We start from the raw sequence: 26,595 nt of genomic DNA, 5'->3' as shown, positions 1-26,595 counted from the left end.
GATGTTGCAAGGCATGATGTCTCAGAATGTTCCATTCATTTGGACTATGCAATATCACCAATCCATTGCAGAGGAATTTGTGATGAACACCTCTGATAATGATGCCACTCTAATGTGATATCCTGTGGGGAAAGTTGACAATGGATCCTTCTCTGTATATACAGGTACTCTGCTTAGTTATCCCAAAAAGTGCTGATCCTATACTTCCTTGGCTTGTAGAAAAAGTAGGTTTTACCAAAAAATATAAACAAAAGCAACAAAAATTGTCAGACTGTTTGAAAATTGACCACATGCAAGAAACTGTAGATTTAAAATCTCGAGCAAAACTCATAGTGCTGGACCAGTCTGAAGAAAGGACAATTCACAGAACATTGTCCATTCCCTTTGTTGCTTGACCCTCTGAGTTCTAGAACTTTGTGCTTAATAATTTAGCAACTTGCCAAGTGATCCAGCCTACTGTTTAAATCATTCGATTTGTTAACATTCAGTTTGCCACTGCAACTCCAAAACATCATTGGCACTTGACCCATGAGGGCACTGAATGTATCTTGACCCTTTGCCAATAAGAATGGATGTGCAGTTTAAACCTCAGGTAATTCTTGGTCCAAGGTGTTTATGGTGGAAGAATTGGTGTTGCAATACCATTTTGTTACTGATATGTATTAAGGCCCTTGGTGCCATGTATTAAAGCATTACTTTATCCTAGATGGAAATTATCTGATACACGCAACATAATATTACTTGCTTTGATACTTTTCTAGATATCTACATATTAGCATGAACTATTCTATTCTTCCAGATTCAGATTCAGATTCAGATTCAGATTCAATTTTAATTGTCATTGTCAGTGTACAGTACAGAGACAACGAAATGCATTTAGCATCTCCCTGGAAGAGCGACATAGCAAATGATTTAAATAAATAATAATAAGTGATAATAAGTGTCCGGGGGGTGGGGGGGTGATTGGCAGTACCGAGTATTTGTGATTAGAGTGAGCAGCCGCCGGGAAGAAGCTGTTCCTGGACCTGCTGGTTCGGCAACGGAGAAATGATTGCTTTACGATTACCGGATGGTAGAGAGCAGGTTGAGGTGTTAACATGGTTAGTTTGAGCTAACCCTTTTTAAAATGTGATTATTTGCAAAGAAAAAGGTTGATAGAAATCTTAATGCCTCAGATTCAAAAACAGGGTATGCAATACTGACAATAGTAAATAGTTCTTTAACATTGGCAAGACAATAAGTTGCACATTGAAAATAGCTCTGATCTGCTGAAATCAATTTAACTGGATAGAGCAGCGTGTGAATTTTAAGTGTTTCAGGAACAAGAAATTAATCAGTCCTTTTCAGCAAGAATTTGGTCTCTTGAAACTTTTTGTCCAAAGTCTCTCTGAAATGTCATCCCAGTGTAGCCATACGGAGCATGTTTACTCAAAGAGCAATGAGGTTTGGCTAACCCTTTCCCCCTGAACTTCCCAAACAAACTACAATGTTCCTTCCTCACTGGATTTATCTTGCCTAAAGTTATTCCAATCAGTATCTCTACTCTGTAAATGCTTGATTGTAAACATGTATTGTCTTTCGCTGACTGGATTGCATGCAACAAAAGCTTTTCACTGTACCTGGTACGTGACAATAGTAAATTGATGAGGTGTGACCTCTATCACTATGGCCGACGCACTGATGGGTTCACTCGCCCCCCTGCAGGAACGCATCAGGAGGTGCAAAGAGGTAAAATCATGGGAGCCCCTTCAACCCCTGCAACGGACTGTTCCAGCTGAGGGTCAGAAAGCCTCCGTTGCCAGCGGTGAGAACGGAGAGGTTGAGAAAGAGTTTCCAGAGGCCATTTGGACTGTATCGATGCCCAGGGACTAACTTTACTGAATGTTTTTCCTGGCCCACAATATTTAAATGTAAGAATGTGATTCTGTTGTAGTTTGTTTGGTTGTGTGTTTGTTTGGGGAAAGTCCGGAGTGCCACTTTCATTTCATGCACATCTCGTATCCTGTTGTGACGGTACAAACTGACTTGACTTGAGTGTGGGGGGTAGGCAGCTTTGAGGTTTTGCCAGTGACCAGTCACTCTCAGAATCTTGGTGAAAGGATCATTCCAGGTTGCTGAAGTGTTGAGGCTTGCCACAGTGGAGTTTGTTGGCACTGGCATTAGGAGGTGGATTTAGATTCACAATGGGGCACAGAAAAAGGCTTTGTCAACTGTGACCAGGATGCCATCAAGCTGACCCATTTGCTCGTTTGGCCCACAGCTTCTATACTATTATTAAAACCCTCAGTGACCACTTCCGGTGCATTAGTCCTAATTTGTGCAAAAACGGTACCCTATGATAGGTTTTTTTTGCCACCTACTCACCGTTCTCCTCTACTCCAGCCCACCAAGTTTTGTTCCGATCAGTGGAATAATACAAGGTTATGAAGGATCTTGTGAGATCAGCAGATGGTCTTGGCCTGTAGTCACGTGAAGGTCACGCCCCCTTCCGGCACCCGCAGGAGAATCCGGAGGCGGGGCTGAGTCCGCAAGTCCTGTTTGAGTCCGCAGATGGAGTCGGAAAAGCCGGCTGTGTGGAGTCGAAAAGCGGCCTGTGGAGTCGGAAAATTGTTTGCTGTCGGAAAAGCGGCTGTGTGGATCGGGAAAGCCGCTGTGTGGGGAGGGTAACCTGTTGGGGAGGGTGACACTTGGGGGTCGGTAGTTTGTGGGGTAGGTAAGCCCTGTGTGGGGGTCGGGTCCCTGTGTGGAGTCGGGAGGTGCTGAGTGGAAACCCCTCCAGTCAGTGTTTCCAAAACACTGCTGAAGTGTGAAGTCCGCTTCCCTCTGATCCCCCACTTTAACCCCCTCACAGTTCATTTAACCCGATCTGATGAGTGGAGTACTTAGGGACAGGAACAATGTTTGTGATAGAACATGGTCAGTTGTTTGTCTTTGTACTTCACAATTTGAGATTTGTCCAGTGTCTTGTTGTGGTTAAAGTCACATGTGGAGTTGTAAAGTCCTTCCAACAGTTTGGTTTCCTCACTGGTGACAGTGAAGTCTGCTTCTTCTGTGCTTCTTGATTTCATTGGCAAACTTGGCATTGCAAACAGGATATAAGCATCCAAGGTGATAAGGCTGGAGGTAAGCAGTGTTGGTGAACTTTCTGCAGTAGACCAAGAGGAAGGAAACAAGAGGAATTGACTCAGCTGGTGGAGTGAGTGTCACCGAACATTATGGTGCCCGGCAACATGCTTTATTTGGCATAAACACAGATGAATTGCACTTGGGAGCATCAAATGGATATATTGCTTTTTGAGGAAATCTGCAGTTAGAAAGTGCATTTAACAAGAGGAACTCAAGAATTCTGCAGTATTGATGATTTGGATCCGTGCACCTCTTTAACCATAAGTATATGGATGAATATGGATGCAACTGGGATCTATATAATGAGGAAGTTATTCAAGTTAGTTGCTCGAGGGCATTTCCTTGAAGAATTCCTGCAGTATTGTCCTGGGATTTGGATCATTGACCTCCAATAACCACAGCTATTTTTATAGGGTATATAATTTAAACTACTGGATATTTATAATTTGATATCCTTGTTGTCAAGGATGGTAGCTATTACTTCTGTTAGTATTTGTGCCCATTTCTAAGCTTGAGCTGCAGTCAGGAAGCAAGTGTTTCTGGAAGATGGCAAACTGAGTTTTGATGAATAGATGTCAAATGATTGCTTTACGATTACTTATTTATGACTAATTGAGAGCAGGTTGATGGCTGTTAACATTTTAGTTTAGTTTGTAAACTAACCAACTTTTTAAAATGTGATTATTTGCAAAGAAAAAGGTTTGATAGAAATCTTAATACCTCAGATTCAAAAACAGGGTATCAATACTGACAAGATAGTAAATAATGTTCTTTAACATTGGCAAGAAAATAAGTTGCACAACTTGAAAAATAGCTCTGTTCTGCTGAAATCAATTTAACCTGGAGTAGAGCAATCGTGTGCATATTTTAAGTGTTTTAGTGCCCAACAAGAAATTAATCTATTCCTTTTTCAGCAAGAATTTTGGTCTCTTGAAACTTTTATGCTGCCAAAAATCTCTCTGAAATGTCATCAACAGTGTAGCAACATACAAAATTGGATGCATGTTTACTCAAAGAGCAATGAGGTTTGGCTAACCCTTTTCCCCCTGAAACTGTCCCAAACAAACCACATACTCAAAATTAATTCCTTATCCTCACTAAGATTTATCTTGCTCTAAATGTTATTCCATTATCATGTATCTCTACTCTGTAAATGGCTTGATTGTAAACATGTATTGTCTTTCCGCTGACTGGATTGCATGCAACAAAAGCTTTTCACTGTACCTCGGTACACGTGACAATAAAGTAAATTGAACCGAAGGTTTGTGACCTCTATCACTATTCGGCCGAACGCACTATGGGAACTTCACTCGCCCCCCTGCAGGAACTATACATCAGGGGGTGCAACTCCAGAGCCAATAAAATCATGGGAGACCCCTTCCACCCCTGCAACAGTCTGTTCCAGCTGCTACGGTCAGGCAAACGCCTCCGTTGCCATGCTGTGAGAACGGAGAGGTTGAGAAAGAGTTTCTTCCCAGAGGCCATTTGGACTGTAAACTCCTATCTCACCAGGGACTAACTTTACTGAATGTTTTTCCTTCCGCCCACAATATTTAATATGTAAAAGAATATGTGATTCTGTTTGTAGTTTGTTTGGTTGTTTGTTTGTTTGTCTTTTTGCACAAAGTCCGTGAGCATTGCCACTTTTCATTTCACTGCACATCTCGTATGTGTATGTGACGAACAAACTTGACTTGACTTGACTTGACTTGACTCAAAGACAATATTACAAATGCTCCTTAATTGTTTTGCCCACAGTGGTTTGGGTCACAGTCACTCTCAGAATCTTGGTCAAAGGATCATTCCAGGTTGCTGCTGCTGATGATGATCATTGCCACAACTCAGTTTGTTGCTGCTCTGCTGCATTAGGAAGTCACTCCATATTAGATTCACAATCACACAGCACAGAAAAAGGCCCTTTGTCCCAACTGACGACCAGGATGCCCCATCTAAGCTGATCCCATTTGCTCGTGTTTGGCCCACATCTTCTATACTATTATTAAAACCCTCATTGTGACCACTTCCGGTTTGCATTTTTTTTAAATTTGTGCAAAAACGGTACCCTTTATCGATAGGATTTTTTTTGCCACCTTACTCACCGTTCTCCTCTACTCCAGCCCACCAAGTTATCAGTGGAATAATACAAAGGTTATGAAGGATTAAAAAATTGTGAGATCAGCAGATTGGTCTTCTCGCCTGTCAGTCACCATGAAGGTCACGCCTCCTTCCGGCACCCGCTGGAGAATAAACTCCGGAGGCGGGGCTGAGTCCGCAAGTAGTCCTGATTGAGTCCGCAAGAGTGGAGTCGGAAAAGCCGGCTGTGTGGAGTCGGAAAAGCCGGCCGTGTGGAGTCGGAAAAGTTGTTTGGTGTCGGAAAAGCCGGCTGTGTGGAGTCGGGAAAGCCGCTGTGTGGGGTCGGGAAAGCCGCTGTGTGGGGTCGGGTAAGCCGCTGTGTGGGGTCGGGAAAGCCGCTGTGTGGGGTCGGGTAAGCCGCTGTGTGGGGTCGGGTAAGCCGCTGTGTGGGGTCGGGTAAGCCGCTGTGTGGGGTCGGGTAAGCCGCTGTGTGGGGTCGGGTAAGCCGCTGTGTGGGGTCGGGTAAGCCGCTGTGTGGGGTCGGGTAAGCCGCTGTGTGGGGTCGGGAAAGCCGCTGTGTGGGGTCGGGTAAGCCGCTGTGTGGGGTCGGGTAAGCTGCTGTGTGGTGTCGGAAAAGCCGGCTGTGTGGAGTCGGGAAAGCCGCTGTGTGGGGTCGGGTAAGCCGCTGTGTGGGGTCGGGTAAGCCGCTGTGTGGAGTCGGGAGGTGCTGAGTGGAGTCCCTCCACCCCCCCCCCCTCCCCCTCCCCTTCCCCCCTCCTCCCCACACCCACACACATCTTTACCCCTCCCCTGATCCTCCCACCACCCCCCCCCCCCACACCACCCCAGTTCACTTGCCAACCGATCTGATTCTTGCTGTAATATATGATAACTACAGTGCCCTCCATAATGTTTGTGATAAAGCCACATAATTTATTTATTTGTCTCCGTACTTCACAATTTGAGATTTGTAATAGAAACAAATCACATGTGGTTAAAGTGCACATTGTCAGATTTTAATAAAGGCCATTTTTATACATTTTGGTTTCATCATGGGTTGTACAGTTTTATTCTTGTTTCTTAGTCTCATAATGGCTTCATTGACTTTCATTGGCACAACTTTGGTCCTCATGTTGGCAAACAGCAATATAAGTTTCCAAAGGTGATAGAAAGACTGGAGGAAAGACTAGGTGCTGGGAACTATCTTATACCTGCATAAAGGAGGCAATTAAACACACCTGAGCATTTACAATCACCTGTGAAGCCAGGTGTCCCAAACATTATGGTGCCCTGAAATGGGGGGACTATGTATAAACACAGCTGTAATTTATACATGGTGAAACAAAATGTATAAAATTGCCTTTAATAAAATCAGACAATGTGCAGTTTTAACACATGTGATTTTTTCTATTACAAATCAAAAATTCTGGAGTATAGAGGCAAATAAATAAATGACAGGGCTTTGTCTCAAAGAATATGGAGGGAATGTATGTTCACAGTCTACGAGACCACCTATCCAAGAAAAAAATACTTCGGTGTTGACACATTTCTGTGTGGAATTTTGAAGTAAGACATTTTTAAATGTGTCACTGACCTCTACTGAAGACACAACATTATTGCAGTTTAAAATGTTCACAAAACTCATGGACAAATATTTCATTTTAAAAACAGTTTCCAGTTTTTAAAATGAGTAAGGAGTAAAAAGAAGGAATTTCCTTCCGAAGAAGGGTGAAGAAGGGTCCCGTTCTGAAATGTCACCTATCCATGTACTCCAGAAATGATGCCTGGCCCACTGCGTTACTCCAGCACTTTGTGTATTTTTTAAAAATCGGCATCTGCAGCTCTTTGTTTCTACAAGGCCCAATGTAAGCTTGACGAACAACACCTCATCTTGCATCAGTTTGAGGAGGGGCCCAAACTCGAAACATCACCTGTCCGAGTTCTCCAGAGATGCTCCCTGATCTGCTGAGTTACTCCAGCATTTTGAGTCTTTTTTTGCAAACCAGCATCTGCAGTTATAACTTTTTGCATTTGGGCTCATTGCAGCCAGCTTGGTTGTTATATAATTCAACATAAAACACAGAACAGCACAGGAACAGGCTCTTCGACCCATAATGACTGCGCTGAACATGATGCCAAGACCAAATCTCATCTGCCTGTGCATGATCCTCATCCATTCTCTGCATATCCGTATGCCTACCCAAAACTCTCTTAATCTGCCTCAAACACCACCCCCGGCAGCGTGTTTCAGGCACTCACACTCTGTGCAAAAATATTTGTTCTGTACATCTCCTTTAAATTCGGATTAAACTCCATCTGCCATTTCTGTAGTTGATCTCTTTCCCACTTCTGACAGCCTTCCTCACAGTCTGCAACTCCTCAAATGTTGGTGTTGCGTTATACACACGCACATTATATACATAAACATACACACATATCTATATATAAAACATATGAACATACACACATATCCAGGGCTCGAAATAAATGGTTACCCGGGTGCCACTGACCACTCAAAGTGCGGCGGGGCAACCTAAACCGCGAGTCATTTTGCCCGGCTTGGCAACTTAGTTTATACCGAAGATAGACACAAAAAACGGGAGTAACTCCGCGGATCCGGCAGCATCTCTGGAGAAAAGGAACGTGACGTTTTGTGTCGGCGACGGTTGTGGGAAAGATCCTAAGTGTGGTGTGACGGAGGGTCGGCGCGAATGACGGGCCCCGCCCAGCCGCAGCGGCGACAGCTCCATCTCCTCCCGCTCCCCTCCCCGCCCTGATAACGCTATAGGATTTTTGCTGATAGCGGCCACTGCTGCCACTCCGCCAACGGCTCTTTCAAAACAAATCCTTGGAGGAGGGAGGTGTTGGTCAGAGGCGGAAGTAGAGTGGGGGGGGGACTGAGGATAGAGCACGGTGATTGGAGGAGGGAGACGTGCCAAAACACTCTCGGCAGACCTGCACCGCAGCCAGGACCAATCCCGGCCTCTGGCGCTGCAATCGCTGCCGAACCGCCACTGGACCATCCCCGTCCCCACCCGAGAGCCCCCCCACGCCCGAGGGTGGCCAGAGGCGTCGGGAGTCAGACGGGCGCGGTGCCCCCAACCAGCGCAGAGAAGCAGCGCCGCTCACCTCTGCCTGTCCCTGTCTGGATTGAGACAGGGCTGTAGGCGAGACCAGAGATTATAGAGGAGCTCCTCTAGTATCTTTGGGCGAGACAGGCAGCTGAGCTGAAATGACCGTTCACAGAAGCCTCCGAAGCCTCCCGTGCGTGCGTGTGTGTGTGTGTCTGCGCATGCGCACTCACACACGGTCTGTCTGCGGTCCCCTCCATATTTTGATTGCGATTTCCGTGCCTGACAGGTGTTGTCCGAGGAGCGCTGGCCTTCCTTCCCACATCCTCTGCCCCTTCCTCTCTCTCTCTCTCTCTCGTACGCCCCCTCCACTCCCATTATCCCCTCCCTTCCTCATCTACCCCCCCCTCCCCCATCTATTCATCCTGCACCGATCTCCCTATCCACCTCGCATTGATTCTCCTGCCACTCCCCATCAATCCTACACTGGTCCCCCAATTCATCCTGTACTGACCCCCCTTCCCATCCATCCTGCACTGCTCCGCCCCTTCATCCTGCACTGCTCCCCCCCGTCCATCCTTCACAGATCCCCCCATTCAACCCCACTGACATCCCCCGTGCTCTCCCCTCATAATTTTACCTACTCCAACCAACACGCACTAATTCCCCTGCCTCAATCCATCCAATCTGCACCAATTGCCTTCTCAAGCCCCCCCCCCCCCCCCCCACCACCACCATCTAGCCATCCTGCACTGATTTATACAACCGCCCCCCCACCGACTCTATTGTGCTGGAAATGTCTTCAGAGCTAACATTGACTATGTTTGATAATGGAATGCAATCAAATATGTTTTAATTCCCAATGTTATTATTTGTTTTAATCCATAAAGATGGATTAATTAAATTGTGAACATGACATGTTATTACAGAATTCATTTTAATGGCAAATCAATGCTCTATATATGGAGTATCAGAACTGTAGTTATTTAATGAGCAACATTCACAACTATACGTTGGATTTATCCAGGTTTTACTTCTACAGTCAGTCATATATATCACAAATTTGGTCAGGAGATTTCAGTTGAAATTTTAATGTTAATTCTGAAGAGGGAATGATGGAAAAAGCGTTTATCACCAAATTAAATAAAAAATTGTTGCTTACAAACTGGGTATCTTCATTGCCACATACATCTAATCTGAATGTCCGGTAATGTGGCGTCTTGACACATTTAAATATATTACCAAAAGAACATTTGCTGCATTTATGTCCTTTGGCCATCTTTTGTCAGTTAGTGTAATGTTTAACCTGTCAGATGGGTATAGTCAGTTTTAACAGCTATTATCATAAAATGCCTTTAGAAAATTCCTTGCAACCTGTATATTTTGTTGTGGATAAATTATGTGGGAAGCGAGAGTGTTTCTGTACCAATAGCAATAACGACCCATGCTATGGCCATGTCATGATAATTTTCGGTCCTTCACAGAAAACATGCTTGCATCAATCTGTAGTGTGCATGGTTAAGCATATATGTTATCAAGGTCCAGGATTTATTGAGACAGGTTGATCATACGCTGAATAATCCAACCACATTTTTGTTTGGAAGTGGAAAGAAATAATAAAAATTGCATTAACTGCAATGTGTAAAAAGAGTTGAGATACCGTATTATAATTTTGCTGCATGTCATTGTGGTATATATCATGTCTTGATTGGTGAATATGTTAGTTTGTGACTTTATTTGGAGCAGAAATAATATGTGAATGCTTCATTGAGCATTATTCCGACTGGTAACTACGCACTTCGTCCGAGCACGCGTCATGCAAGCCATCTTAAATGACCACCTAAACTGTCATTTGGCAACCTAAGCTGCCAAGGTTGCCCGGCTGGCAACAGGGAAAAAAAGTTAAGCGAGAGCCCTGATATCTATATATAAAACATATATATAAAACATATGAACATATATATACACACATATATATATATATACACATATATATATATATATACACATATATATATATATACACACACACATATATATATATAGATCTATCTATCTATCTATCTATCTATCTATCTATCTATCTATCTATCTATCTATCTATCTATCTATCTATCTATCTATCTATCTATCTATCTACCTGTGTGTATATATGTATGTGTATGTGTGTATATATATATATATATATGTGTGTGTGTGTGTGTATATATGTGTGTGTGTGTATATATATGTGTATATATATATATATATATATATATATATATACACATATATATATATACACACACACATATATATATATATACATACACATATATATATATATATGTGTGTGTATATATATATATATGTGTATATATATATATATATATATATATATATATACACATATATATACACACATATATGCACACATATATACACACACACACACATATATATATATATATACACACATACACATACATATATATACACAGGTAGATAGATAGATAGATAGATAGATAGATAGATAGATAGATAGATAGATAGATAGATAGATACACACACATACATACATACATACATACATACATACATACATACACACACACACACACACAGTTTTAATATATAGAATATATATATATATAGACAGAGCCGGCATCTCCAAAATCAGTACCCAGTTCCTGCTTTCCCCCCCATATCCCTTGATTCCGTTAAGAGCTAAATCTAACTCTAACTCTCCCTTGAAATCGTCGGACGATTAAGATCTACTTTATGGTAAATGACTGCACATCCGATTGACATTTGAAACACGAATTACGTGGTATGAACAGGATGCTGATTCACAATTAATGCAATGTGAATCGTGAATGTTCTTTAATGCCATGAAGGATTAATTAACAGTTACTTTAGTAAAACTACATGTTTACTCAAACACCAAAAACAGAATTTAAAATTAATTTGTTGCACAAATCCATTTAGCCTTACCTGCATTTCATTTTTGCTATCCAAGTAACTTATGGTCCTGAAAAATAGAAAGGTTTTGGATGAGAGAAACCAGCCTCAAAAAGTACAATGTTAGAATGGGTAAATGAACATCTGTCACATGTTTATTCATAATACCTCAGTGGTGTTAATTCTGGATCACACTTTTCTCATTGCTGCACAATTTTGGGTGTTCAACTTGCTCGTTACTGAGGCGCCAATGTAAACTGTTCCTTGGCCATGAAATGACAGACAAGTTGGCTTTGAAACTATACTGTGCAAACTATACCATAGACCAGGAGTCTGCTCCGACATTCGATCTTGGCTGATCTATTATTCCCACTCGACCCCATTCTCCTGCCTTCTCGCCGTAACCCTTGACACCCTTATTAATCAAGAATCTATCAATTTCTGCTCTCAAAACTTTGAGGATTATAGGAAGTAATACAACTACTTTTATATTTTCATGAGTGCATGTTCCTGCAGTAATAAACTTGTATCATTGTGAAACCTTTGATCCCATGGATGGATTGTCAAATGGTCAACCATGCTTCTCCTGACTCAGGGAATTGTTTCAATTCTTTCCGAATGGGAGAATGCATACAAGATAGATGATAACTTTTGTGTTAAAAAAAACCCGGAGCAATGTAAATTTATTAAGTTTATGAATTCATGTTTAGAATAAATGAATACATAGGCTCCTGATTTTAGTGCCTGTGCATGTGTGTCTATATATGTGTGCACGTGTGTATATTAGGTTATGGAGTTGAAGCCTACAATCACATTGCTGGTGTCAGACAGATTGTGAAAAGAGTGCCCTGTGTGACACAGTGCAAGGGAACGCAATTGTCCAGAGGGAGTGCGGTAGGTCTGGTGCTTCCGTGATCAATAGATACAAATCTAAGAGGTAAAAGGGGTGTGATGGTGTAGGAGAAGCACATGGCAGTAGAGCAGATGATAATCGGGGCATCGGGCATCAGTCAATGGCACTCTAAGGAATAGAGTTGTTAATGCATCCAATCATGGACATAAACATCTGCTGACATTCAGACAGAGCAGATTGTGGTTGAAAGAGACGGACCTGGAGAGAAATGCTCGAAGTCCACCATTCCAAAAACTGTGTTTTGAAATCATGGTTTAATCACTGTTTACATCCTTTCAACCACCAGATTTCCCAAAGCCTAAGAAACCAATCTGCATATGATTACAATAAAATGACATTTAAAAGATCTCCCTTTCAATAAGATTATGGGCGATTCTCTACCTCACCCCTATATTTCCATGTGATCTACATATTCTTCAATTCCCTATATATTGACATTGATTTCAGCATTGAATATACTCAATGGATACCTTTTGAAAGTCAGAATAGACTTTAAATTTCTATTTTACATGTCTAGTAAAAAGAATCACCACAGGCTACATAAGATCATGAATCGTTAACCCCACGCCTCTAGTTCTGAAATTGTATCTTTCTCAGGATTGTGTCTCACCTTGTCTCCTGCTTTCTTCCAGCACACGTTGTCTATGAGGATCCCTTCTTGTTCACTAATATCCTAATATTCCCAAATACAACTTCACTTTGAGACATATTGTAATCAGTTCTCTCTTTTCAAATATTTTTCTGCTTCTTCTTTTCATCATCAACTTCACCTGAATGGTGGCCGATTAGGAAAAGGGGAGATACAACGAGACCTGGGTGTCATGGTACACCAGTCTTTGAAAGTAGGCATGCAGGTGCAGCAGACATTGAAGAAAGCGAATGGCATGTTAGCATTCATAGCAAAAGGATTTGAGTATAGGAGCAGGGAGGTTCTACTGCAGCTGTACATGGTTTTGGTGAGACCACACCTGGAGTATTGCGTACAGTTTTGGTCTCCTAATCTGAGGAAGGACATTCTTGCCATAGAGGGAGTACAGAGAAGGTTCATCAGACTGATTCCTGGGATGTCAGGACTTTCATATGAAGAAAGACTGGATAGACTCAGCTTGTACTCGCTAGAATTTAGAAGATTGAGGGGGGATCTTATAGAAACTTACAAAATTCTTAAGGGGTTGGACAGGCTAGATGCAGGAAGATTGTTCCCAATGTTGGGGAAGTCCAGAACAAGGGGTCACAGTTTAAGGATAAAGAGGAAATCTTTTAGGACTGAGATGAGAAAAACATTTTTTACACAGAGAGTGGTGAATCTCTGGAATTCTCTGCCACAGAATGTAGTTGAGGCCAGTTCATTGGCTATATTTAAGAGGGTTAGATGTGGGCCTTGTGGCTAAAGGGATCAGGGGGTATGGAGAGAAAGCAGGTACAGGATACTGAGTTGGATGATCAGCCATGATCATATTGAATGGCGGTGCAGGCTCGAAGGGCCGAATGGCCTACTCCTGCACCTATTTTCTATGTTTCTATGTTTCGCCTTTGAATTACAAATAGTCACTTCATCTACAATCTCCTTTTTTCTTCCAAAGTTCTTGAATGTGTTACAACATCCTAATGGGCCTGCCCCAATTAGGCGATTTTTTTGGCGACTGTCATAGTCGCGGCAGGTCGCCGAAAAATTGGCGACTGGACCCCCCAAAGTACAATGTCTACGACAATGTCTACAACAACCTACCACCTAGTCGACGTCCAGCTATGGCAAGCTACCGACAACCGGCGACCCTTTAGGATGTCCACCTATGACCACACCTACATCCACCCACGACAAGCTACGACAAGGTAAGACAATTCAGTCGTCGGTACCTGTCGCTGGTTGACGTAGGTGGTCGCCAATGGAATTCACCGAAGTCAGCACCAGCGACAACCTACGTCACCCGACGATAGCCTACGTCAACCTGGCGGCAACCTACGACAGCACCTACGTCTGGAGAAGACAAGCTACGATCATTGGCGTCAAGCCCACTGTCGCCAAAATGCTTTGAACATTTCAAAATCCAGCGGCAACCAGAAAAACGCTACGACTCTTTGGGCGACTTGAGGAGACTACTCACAACCATATAGGCGTTACCCCGCGACCATGTGGCAATAGCCTAGCCGCCTGTAGTCGCCTAAATAATCGCTTAAGTTGGACAGGGGCATAACTTCATGCCAATCTTTCCAGAATTATATGCTTAAATCTCTCAGATTTAGCTACCAACCAGCCTCTTCTAACTTGGCCCCGTTTTTAAATTATTGGTATACACTCCCTGTCTAAGTAGATCTTTGATAATCTATTCTGATATCTTTCCATGCTGTGTCAAATTGTATTTTATTATATCCTTGTATCTATTTCAGTTCATTAGTCTAGCTTTATAAATTCAGTTTGTTGTTATAGTCCCACATGTGTGTTTCAGACCAATGCAACTATGGTTGATACCCAAAACCTTTTTGAGATGAAGATGGTTCATAAAAAGAGTCCTATTTGGAATAACTGCAAAGTAAGTAAAATCTCAGCCAACTGCAGTTAAGTTAAAAAATGCACTGCCATTGTCATAACAGTGGAAAACTAACACTAATCTCAAGCATTTCTCCAGCATTTTTGTGTACCTTCGATTTTCCAGCATCTGCAGTTCCTTCTTGAACACTAATCTCAATACTGATTAATAGCAAAAAAATTGTCAAAGGACATGGAATTAAATCTAATCCTTAAATTTTAGCAATATGGCATGATGGCTGGGTTACAAATAATTTGGCATTATGTGGTATCTAAACTAATGTTCTTAAATGTTTTTATGACTTTGCACCTGTCATATAACTCAAGAGGAATTGAAAAAAAAGATACTTGCTCATTAGGAGATTTGAAATGCTGATGGGAGTCCTCGAGACAGATGTCTGTGGTGAAGATGGTGTTGAAGGACAAGATAGCATGGTTCTGTAGTTCGAAGAGTCCCAAGATCCTCCTCTGTGACTCAAAGTACCAGATGATAGATAACCTGAAAGTCCGATCTGCTGCACTGGTGTTGAGTGAGCTGAAGTCCTTTTTCAGAAAAAAAGAAAAACACAAAAATGAAGGCAAATGTTAACTGTAAAATGTCAACATTTCTTAGAAATGCATCCACAATGGGCCTATCTGGCTTTCACATGTTTTTAATAATAGCAATATACTTGTAAAAAATATAAGTTTGTTTTATGTCCAAGCCAAGGTTATTTGTTGAAATTGGTCTTTGCCAATTGTGGGAAATGGTACCCGCCTGCATGTTCCTTTCCATTGAAATCAGATCATATCAAGTAAAATGGCCTGCCAGTCTCATCTTGTAAATATTTCCATTTAAATCTCTGTGAGTTTTGCATCTGTAGGGCCGAATGGCCTACTCCTTGAAGAGCCGAATGGCCTACTCCTGCACCTATTTTCTATGTTTCTATGTAAGACCCCCTCCCACTCTGATCAAGAAGGCTCACCAGCGTCTCTTCTTCCTGAGGAGACTGAAGAAGGTCCATCTGTCTCCTCAGATCCTGGTGAACTTCTACCGCTGCACCATCGAGAGCATCCTTACCAACTGCATCACAGTATGGTATGGCAACTGCTCTGTCTCCGACCGGAAGGCATTGCAGAGGGTGGTGAAAATTGCCCAACGCATCACCGGTTCCTCGCTCCCCTCCATTGAGTCTGTCCAAAGCAAGCGTTGTCTGCGGAGGGCGCTCAGCATCGTCAAGGACTGCTCTCACCCCAACCATGCCGTTGCCGAACCAGCAGGTCCAGGAACAGCTTCTTCCCGGCGGCTGTCACTCTACTCAACAACGTACCTCGGTGACTGCCAATCACCCCCCCACCCCCCGGACACTTATTATCACTTATTATTATTTATTCAAATCATTTGCTATGTCGCTCTTCCAGGGAGATGCTAAATGCATTTCGTTGTCTCTGTACTGTACACTGACAATGACAATTAAAATTGAATCTGAATCTGAATCTGAACCATGTCACTGAACCTTCTAATTTAGATGGAGACACAGGTGATTGCAGATGATGGAATCTTGAGCAAAAAACAATGTGCTGGAGGAACATGGCAGATCAGGCAGCATCTGTGGAGGGAAATGAACACATGACGTTTCGGGTCAAAACCCTTCTTCAAACTGGACCAGGGTTAGGATTTTCTGTCAACCCAAATGTCACCTATTCCTTTTCTCCAGAAATGCTGCCTGACTGCTGAGTTACTCCAGCTTTTTGGGTCTATCTTCATTTTAAACCAGCATCTGCAGTTCCTTCTTGCACATGTCGACTGTCCATTTCCCTCCCCAATGCTGACACAAGTAGCTGCAGATGCTGGTTTACAAAACAACTCTCCAGGAACTCTGGATTATTTAGCCACCTTCTCTGGAGAACATGGATACATGATGTTTTAAGCTGTGACTTTTCTTCAGACTGATTGTGGTAGAAAGCTGGAAGAGAGGAGGGGCAGGATAAAGCCTGGCGAGTAATAGGTGGATAGAGGTGAAGAGGGGGTTTGATAGGCAGATGGTTCAACAAAGGGAAAAGATAGAGTCATAGAGTGTTACAGTATGGGAAATAGGTCCTTCGGCCCAACTTTCCCAGACTGGTCAACATGTCCCAGCTACACTCGTCCCATCTGCCTGCGCTTGGTCCATAACCCTCCAAACCTGTCCTATCCATGTACCTGTCTATTTCTTAAACATTGGGACAGCCTCAACTGCCTCCTCTGGCACCTTGTTCCATACACCCACCACCCTTTGTGGGAAAAAGTTACCCCTCAGATTCCTATTAAATCTTTTCCCCTTCACCTTGAACCTATGTCCTCTGGTCCTCGATTCCCCTACTGGGCAAGAGACTCTGCATCTCAGATGAAAACACAAAAGGTCTGAGATAAGAATAGAAGAGGTGAGAATTGAAAAGCCAGAGGAAAGCATATGTGGAAGGGGAGGGGAAAGGAGGGAAATGTTGCGAGTCCAGGTGAGGCACGGGGAAAGGGGGTGGGTTAAATTGAGGGAGAATGAGACCAGACTGATTCCTGGGGTGTCAGGACTTTCATATGACGAAAGACTGGATAGACTCGGCATGTACTCGTTAGAATTTAGAAGATTTGAGGGGGGATCTTATAGAAACTTACAAAACTCTTAAGGGGTTGGACAGGCTAGATGCAGGAAGATTGTTCCCGATGTTGGGGAAGTCCCGAACAAGCGGTCACAGTTTAAGGATAAGGGGGAAGTCTATTAGGACCGAGATGAGAAAAACATTTTTCACACAGAGTGTGGTGAATCTCTGGAATTCTCTGCCACAGAAGGTAGTTGAGGCCAGTTCATTGGCTATATTTAAGAGGGAGTTAGATGTGGCCCTTGTGGCTAAGGGGATCAGGGGGTACGGAGAGAAGGCAGGTTCGGGATACTGAGTTGGATGATCAGCCATGATCATATTGAATGGCGGTGCAGGCTCGAAGAGCCGAATGGCCAACTCCTGCACCTATTTTCTATGTTTCTATGATTGGTTGTAAGTTAGTTACCTAAAATTGGAAAATTCAATGTTCATACCGTTAGCTTGCAACAGAATACGAGGTGCATTCCTCCAGCTTGCACATGGACTCACTCTGGCAATAGGGAAGATCCAGGACACAAAGGTCAGTATGGGAGTGGGGAGGGGAGTTAACATGGTTGGCAACCAGGAGATCACGCAGGCTTTCGTGAACTAATCAAAAGAGTTTGGCAAAAAAGTATTTTTCCCCTACACAATGCTGCCTGACCCACTGAGTTCCACCAACTGCTCTCCTTACTTTACATGCCAAAATATATCCAACCCAAGCAAAACAGCCAGATCACCAATTCCCCATAACCCTCTGTTTACATCCTTTCTGCTATTAAATGGGCACTTCAATTTCCATGCGGAAATTACGTAAGCCTGGGAAAGAAATCTAGGTTGTGTGAACTTCAGCAATTGTTCTTGAGACCCCTCCCCCTTCCCCCAGAAGCATTAGCCTGAATCGTTTATTCTATTTTATTTTTAATATGTTTTATTATTTATTATTATTTATTTATTTTTATTTTTATTTTTATGATACTGCCTGTAAGGGAAATTCATTTCGTTGTCTCTAACTGAGACAATGACAATAAATTTGAATACAATATGAATACAATACAATATTAGTATCTCAGGACACATTTAAACGAACCCTTCCAAAACTGCAAATAATAGTGTAAATGGGGCAGAATCTGACAATTCATTAGAATGGCCAAGGAAATACCTATCACTGCTCAGAGAAGGAAGAATTATCTCACAGTCTGAAGACGCATTTAATAGACAATAGGTGCAGTAGGCCATTTGGCCCTTCGAGCCAGCACCGCCATTCAATGTGATCATGGCTGATCATCTCCAATCAGGACCCCGTTCCTGCCTTCCCCCCATATCCCCTGACTCCACTATCTTTAAGAACCCTATCTAACTCTCTCTTGAAAGTATCCAGAGAACCGGCCTCCACCGCCCTCTGAGGCGGAGAATTCCACAGACTCACAACTCTCTGTGAGAAAAAGTGTTTCCTCATCTCCGTTCTGAATGGCTTACCCTTTATTCTTTAACTGTGGCCCCTGGTTCTGGATGCCCCCAACATCGGGATCATGTTTTCTGCCTCTAGCATGTCCAAACCCTTAACAATCGTATATTTTTCAATTAGATCCCTTCTCATCCTTCTAACCTCCAGAGTGTACAAGCGCAGCCACTCCATTCTCTCAGCATATGACAGTACCGCCATAGAGTTGCTGCTTTACAGCGCTTGCAGCGCCAGAGACATGGGTTCGAACCCGACTAGGGGTGCTGTCTGTACAGAGTTTGTACGTTCTCTCTGTAACCGCGTGAGTGTTCGCCGAGATCTTTGGCTTCCTCCCACACTCCAAAGACGTACAGATTTGTAGGTTAATTGGCTTGGCATAAGTTTAAATTGGCCCTAGTGGTTTGTATGATAGTGTTAATGTGCGGATATCGCTGGGCGGTGCCGCCTCCCGATGCAGCCTGTTTCTGCGCTGTATCTCGAAACTAAACTAAAAATTACAAAATATTGATCTAGTGTTAGACTATGATAACAAACCAAGTCCGAGAAGTAAAAGAAAATTGTAAGTGCAAAAGGGTAAGGTGGCAGAAGAATGGAAGGCATTACTTGTAACTCCAGAATCCCAAATAAATTTGATCCTTCAGCGGCGCTGAAATATTTTCCAACAGGTTACATTCACCAAATGTTCAATTTCACTGCAGCTCATCACTCTCGTACCAATCGTGTGACATTAATGTTTTCCATCACTCCAGTTTATACTTGGCAGAATTTATACTGTAAATGCTATTTTAGTTATGTAAAAAAAAACCCCGCAAGCAAGATGTCACAGCTTACATAAATCATGACCAACACATACTTATTTAAGATTAGATAACTTCTGGCGAATCTGTCAAAGAAAATAATGCCTGTTGAATTAATAGTGGTATGTATTTCTTCAAAATCAAAACAATCATTTAAGACCAGACAAAAATGGATCACATGCATGCTCAGAAATTTTATAAGCAGCTTATCAGTCCGACTCCATATATGTTTTTTTTGCACGTACCTAAAAGATCCTAGTTTGCCAGCTGCCCTCTGAGGCACGGTACCTAGAACAAACAGTAACATTTCATTTTTATGAATAACCTATTTACACATGAAATGTCATACAAGCAGTACCTATTCTGGTAGCTACATATAATGGGGTCATACTTAGATAGATCCACAACAAGAATAAATGTACTACTAAAGGGAGGAGGAAAATGGCAACTATTAGAAATTATATCTGTTGATTAGCTAAGTGCAAATGCAGTTTCTATACAGTTGTCAGCACAAGGAAAAAATAGGGTACAGGAACAAAATACGTGAAACTTTCTCAAAAGCGAGTACAAAATGGAGTCTGCACTCCAAAAGATTTGATCTAAGACAAATAAAGTGCTTAACTAAACAAGCCATTCCTTACCAATTACAAAAGGAACTATTAAACTCAGCAATACTTATGGGATATTAAATGCCCTATAGAACACTTTGTAAAGAAAGATTGGGACCTCAGAGCACTAAAGCATAAATATTTTCTTCTTCTGATGAGCTGTGGCTTAATTGACAAGCTCTGTACTTAATGAACATCCATAACTCTTATTGAGAAGGTAGTAATGAACAGCTTTCTTGATGGATTGCAGCTCACCAGCTGAAGGTACAACAGCAATTCTGCCGAGTGACGAGGTTCACATTTTCAACCGAGTTAGGATGCTGTACGACAAGGCAGAATGGCTACAAATATCGGTGTTTTTATGCACTTACTGACCATCTAGATAGAGGGCATGGGTGCAGAGGCTCTCAAGTGTTGCGGTCACTTTTGTAGGCAGTACTGACTGCCACATTGCATAGGTAATGGGGGGAAATAAATGAATAGCCTGCAGCACTGGGTGGATTGTGAACCAGTATAGCTTCCATGCTCTATGACTTCAGGGCTGCCAACTCTCACGCTTTGAGCGTGACACTCACGCATTTCAGCCAATTCTCACGCCCTCACGCTGAAGACAGAATTCTCACGCCCTCACGCTGAAGACAGAATTCTCACGCTGTCTTCAGTCCCTGCACATGCAGTTTGTCTCTTTGCACCACATGACAGCGATCTGCACGGTTTGGGGAAGCGCGTCGGTCCCGGGCAGCGGGTGTCAGCGCTTTTGTGAGCCGTCTGCGAGCGCTGCGCTTCTGGCTGCCGCGGCAACCTCGCTCCCTCCCTCCCTCCCTCCTGCCCTTCAACTCACACGGTAACGCCAACGCCGCCAATCCACGCTACACCGTGCCCGCCATTGGGCGGCCGGGGAAAGAGAGGGAGGGGAGAAAAAGAGAGAGAGAAAGAAAAAAGGGAGGGATGGAGGCAAAGAGAGACAGGGGGAGGGAATGTAGAAAGGGGATGAAGGAAGGGAAGGAGAAAGGGGACAAAGAGGATGCGTGAGGAAAAAGAGGGAGGGTGAGGAAAGAGAGGGAGGGAAGGAAAGGGAGGGAGGGGAAGGAAAGAGGGAGGGATGGGGGGAGGAAAGAGGGAGGAGGGAGGAAGGGGAGGAAAGAGGGAGGGAGGGTAGGATGGAGGGGGGGGGAAGGAAAGGTGTGTGTGTGTCTGTTTCCCTGTGTGTGTCTCCTTGTGTGTGTGTGTGTCTCCCCGTGTGTGTGTGTGTGTCTCCCTGTGTGTGTGTGCATCTGTGTCTCCCTGTGTGTCCCTGTGTGTGTGTCTGTGTCTCCCTGTGTGTGTGTTTGTGTGTGTATCCCTGTGTGTGTGTGTGTGTCTCCCCGTGTGTGTGTCTGTCTGTCTCCCTGTGTGTGTGTGTGTGTGCATCTGTGTCTCCCTGTGTGTGTGTTTGTGTGTGTATCCCTGTGTGTGTGTGTGTCTCCCCGTGTGTGTGTCTGTCTCCCTGTGTGTGTGTCTGTCTGTCTCCCTGTGTGTGTGTGTGTGTGTGTGCATCTGTGTCTCCCTGTGTGTGTGTGTGTCTGTGTCTCCCTGTGTGTTTGTTTGTGTGTCTCCCCGTGTGTGTGTCTGTCTGTCTCCCTGTGTGTGTGTGTGTGTGCGTGTGTGTGTGTGTGTGTGTGTGTGTGTGTGTGTCTGTCTGTCTCCCTGTGTGTGTGTGTGTGTGTGTGTGTGTGTGTGTGTGTGTGTGTGTGTGTGTGTGTCTTCCTTTGTGTATCCCTGTGTGTCTGTTGTCACATCCTGGCCTTAGACAGGGCTGCCAGCTCTCATGCTTTGAGGGGATGAAGGAAGGGAAGGAGAAAGGGGAGAAAGAGGATGCGTGAGGAAAAAGAGGGAGGGTGAGGAAAGAGAGGGAGGGAAGGAAAGGGAGGGAGGGGAATGAAAGAGGGAGGGATGGGGGGGAGGAAATAGGGAGGAGGGAGGAAGGGGAGGAAAGAGGGTAGGATGGAGGGAGGGGAAGGAAAGGTGTGTGTGTGTGTCTGTTTCCCTGTGTGTGTCTCCGTGTGTGTGTGTGCGCGTGTCTCTGTGTGTCTCCCTGTGTGTGTGTGTGTCTCCCCGTGTGTGTGTGTGTGTGTGTGTCTCCCTGTGTGTGTGTGCATCTGTGTCTCCCTGTGTGTGTGTATGTGTGTGTATCCCTGTGTGTGTGTGTCTCCCCGTGTGTCTGTCTGTCTCCCTGTGTGTGTGTGTGTGTGTGTCTGTCTCCCTGTGTGTGTGTGTGTGTGTGTGTGTGTGTGTGTGTCTTCCTTTGTGTATCCCTGTGTGTGCTTTGAGCGTGAGAGTCACGCATTTCAGAGAATTCTCACGCTGTCTTCAGTCCCTGCACAGTTTGTCTTTTTGCGCCATATCACAAAACAATCTGTGCAGTCTGGGGAAGCGCGTCAGTTGGCGGCTGTGAGTGACGTTGCATCTCTTCTCTTCTTTCTTGGTTGGATGTGCAGCAGCTGACAACATGAAGCAGCCGGAGATAAAACTAACCAGGTGAATCAGTTGTAAAACATGGGGGGGACCACAATGAGGCCAAACATCAAGGACAGGGTTCGGCAACCTACGGCACACGGGCTAAATCCGGCCCGTAACCCGAAAAACCACGTTTTTTTACAATTCGTTTTCGCAGGGTCGGGGCAGGCGAGCCGACCTGAGAACTGCAGCCAGTCCCTGGGACGCGAGCTGATACAATACAATACAATACAATACAATTCAATTTATTGTCATTTGGACCCCTTGAGGTCCAAACGAAATGACGTTTCTGCAGCCATACATTACAAACAAATAGACCCAAGACACAACATAATTTACATAAACATCCATCACATCGCTGTGATGGAAGGCCAAAAAAACATCTCTCTCCACTGCACTCTCCCCCCCGATGTCAGAGTCAAAGTCAAAGCCCCCGGCGGGCGATGGCGATTGTCCCGCGGCCATTAAAGCCACGCCGGGTGATGCAAGGTCGCACACCGGGTTCTAGATGTTAGAGCCCCCGGCGTGCGCTCGCAGTCCCGCGGCCATTCCAAGCCGCGCGGGGCGGTGATGTAGGCCCCGCACCAGGAGCTCTTCAACCCCGCAACTCGGGCGGGAGAAGTCGCCGTTGCGGAAGCCCCGAAAAGCGGTCTCCCTCCAGGGACCCGCGGGCTCCCGGTGTCACTGTCCGCCAAACCCGCAGTTGCAGCCACCGAAGCTCCGGAGGTCGGGCCGCAGCAGCGTCCACCACCGCTCCACCCGCTCTGGACTCGGCCAGCTCCGCGACGGTGAGGTGAGTAGTCGGCACCACAGCCCCCGGTCTTCCTGTTGGAGGTCGCTCCTCATTGCAGCCCCAACGACAACGGAGACCCGACAAAGAAAAGGTCGGGTCTCCCGTGCAGGGAGAGATTTAAAAGTTACCCCCTCCCCCCCACACCACCCCCACCGCCCCACACACATACCCCAACAAAAAATAACAAAAACTACATAAAAACATAGACATAAAATAATAAAAACGCAGACGGACTGCAGAGGCCGCTGCCACGAAAGTCGCGCCGCCCACTGATCTGGGAACGGCAGCCAGTCCCTGGTCACGCAGAATGCCAACTTGATCATTATGGACAAATTGGGCCAGCCACGTACATGTTGTATAACTCTATGAAGATCTGAATGGGCTTAGAATGACCATTTAAGCAAAATTGCCCTCACTTTCCCCATTTTGATTCTTGAGATTAATATCCCTTTGCTCTGTTAACAGCGTTAAAGTACTTATGAGGTTGAGTCAGGAAAGGGAACATGTTATTTCTTTTTAGTTTGCTTTAATTTGTTAGTTGATTGTTTGTTGAGTGCCATCATTTCTGAAATGGTCTTAAAGTAACTTAACTGTTATAAAGCAGTAATAAGTGATTTTTGTCCAAACAATTGGAACTTGCATAAAATGTTTGCATTATTAGCAGGACTGCCAACTCTCACGCATTGAGCATGAGACTCACGCATTTCACAAAATTCTCATGTTCTCACGCTGATCACAAAATTTCTCACGCTCAAATATCTGCGAGTGCTGAAAGTTGAAAATAAAGCAAAATTTGTTTTAGAGGTGAGTAAAAACCATGAGGGGAATATCAGGTGAATGCATAGTCATTTTCCCAGGATATGTGATTCAAGCACTAGAGGGGATTGGTTTAAAGCAGGGCTGTCAAACTACCGGCCTGTGGGATGACCCTCCCCCCCTCGGTCACTACGCTCCCTCGCAATTTCTCACTCTCAACTCTCACCCAATGTTGGCAGCCCTGTGACTTTGTGACGCCACTTTCAGGGAACCATTTCACATAGATAACTACTTTGGTTTCTGAGGTACACAAAAAAGCTGGAGAAACTCAGCGATTGCAGCAGCATCTATGGAGCTGAAGGGCTCTACTCTCTCTCTCTCTCTCTCTCTCTCTCTCTCTCTCTCTCTCTCTTCTCTTTCACTTAATGTAATGTAAAATCTCTCTGGATTCTCTTCAATATTATCTGCCAGAGCTATCTCTTGCCCCCTTTTTCGCACTCCAGATTTGCTCAGGTCTGTCCTAGAGTGGAAAGCCTCATCTTAAGAGCTGATGCAGTGGAGACGGAGACATGAAGAGTAAGGGTTGACATCCTTGCAAGAGGCAAGGTGGGAAGAGGTGTAGTCAAGGTAACTGTGGGAGTCAGTAGACACAGGAGTCACCAGACAACACTGGTGCACATATAAATTTGGATGTGCTCATGTTTGAAACACTGAAAGCTAGTGAGCAGCACAAAAACTAATTAGGAAGATTGTACAGAGAATTGTCTACTGAAGTGGGAAATGTAAAAAATCAGCAGACATTAAAAAACTGAAATCAAATTTTGCAGTTGGGTGGGAATTTATGCTAAATTCATACTGAATGGCAAACAGGAACTCAATTGTTTCATCCTACTCATTTCTTATATTGTACTATACCTCCAAACTTGGTACTATCTGCAAGTTACACAATTTACCCTGCACCCCCATTTTTAAATCAATTTAGACCAAAAAGCAATGAGCCTGTACCACTGTACCATCCTCCAATTCGCATTCTCTGATTTCTGTCATTAAGCCAATTTTTAATCCCCACTCCAACTCACAAAATTTTATTCAACTGGCCTCAGTTTTGCACTTTTATGTGGGCCTGCCAAACACCTAATGAAACCCTTATGGCCAATATCAAGTGTGTTCCTTTCATCAGCTGTTACCACTGTTATTTTTTTTAAACAAAATCAGGTTAATCAAGCATGACTTGCCTTTAATAGATGCAGTTTGATTCTCCCATATTAATTCATTTTTCTCAATTACAATTGGTAACGATGGATTTTTAACTAGTGATATCCAACCTCTTGATTTTTTTTCTTTACACAGTGATTCTCATTTGATTAATTCACTCAATTGCATCTAATGTCCTTTTTAGTTTACTTGTTATCCCTGTTATCAGGCAGCTCTGGCTTTGATCCCCAACCCCTTTCTCAGTTTGGGAAAGTATCTTTTGGTTGTGATTACTCTGGCCAGATGCCCTCCCATCTGGCAAAATATAGTTCTTCTCCAATTAAGGAGTTCTACTTTAAATTGATCCTTGTTCATTTCCAAAAGATAATCCATTTGGCCAACCTTATTAGGCAGAAGAAGATTCAACAACGTCACTGTGTGTGTGTGTGTGTGTGTGTGTGTGTGTGTGTGTGTGTGTGTGTGTGTGTGTATGTATTCCTTGAAATTCCATTTCAAGCTGGGTGCAAGGCCACCAAAATCGTGCAGTTTCTTACAACTTCAAGCAGGGTGCAAGGCCACCAAATTCGAGTGCAGTTTCATACTATTTCAAGCAGTGTGAAAGGCTACTAAAGACAGCGAGTCATGACATCTCCTTCCTCCATCTAGCAGAGACTGAGCCACGCCCACACTTCTGGGTTTTATAGTCCCTCCCCCCCTCCCACCAGAAGGGGCATGGCCTTCATGGCGTGATTGACAGGAGAGAGAATCTTAACATTTTTTAAACACTAATAACTCTTTTATTTTTCATCGATGGGAAAAATCCTCGGCACCTGATGAGCGGAAGGGGTCTCTGAGTACGATGGCCAAAAATCACAGCCGTACGTGGTAGCGTTTTTTTTCTAAAATCAATATAAAGCGCTAACAGGAAGTGGTCAAGATTAGACTTTTAATTATATAGAAGGCAAGTCAACTTTAATTAGACAAGGCAACTTTAATTAGGCAAGGTAACTTTAATTAGGCTAGACAGCTTTGGCATTTCCAAAGCTTAGGCAACACAGCTTTGGCATTTCCAAACCTTAGGCAACACAGCTTTGGCATTTCCAAACCTTAGGCAACACAGCTTTAGCATTTCCAAACCAAAGGCAACACAGCTTTAGCATTTCTAAACCAAAGACAACACAGCTTCAGCATTTCCAAACCAAAGGCAACACAGCTTTAGCATTTCCAAACCAAAGGCAACA

The 26,595-nt window shown here is 43.8% G+C and overlaps 1 protein-coding gene across 1 annotated transcript in view; it reads right to left on the bottom strand.

Moving 5' to 3' along the window:
• Positions 1-2,882: 2,882 nt before the first annotated feature.
• Positions 2,883-26,595, bottom strand: part of rnf212 (ring finger protein 212) — a 31,826-nt gene continuing 8,113 nt past the window's right edge. The window contains exons 3-5 of the mRNA XM_033039540.1: positions 19,753-19,795; positions 15,003-15,193; positions 2,883-3,145 (exon numbers count right to left, since the gene is read on the bottom strand). Coding sequence (XP_032895431.1) covers positions 2,883-3,145; positions 15,003-15,193; positions 19,753-19,795 — 497 coding nt within the window. The remainder of the gene's footprint in view (positions 3,146-15,002; positions 15,194-19,752; positions 19,796-26,595) is intronic.

This window comes from Amblyraja radiata, chromosome 1, assembly GCF_010909765.2.
Source record: "Amblyraja radiata isolate CabotCenter1 chromosome 1, sAmbRad1.1.pri, whole genome shotgun sequence".
NCBI lineage: Eukaryota > Metazoa > Chordata > Chondrichthyes > Rajiformes > Rajidae > Amblyraja > Amblyraja radiata.
Note: the sequence above shows the minus strand (reverse complement) of the source record. Positions and strands in the feature narration are given on the sequence as shown.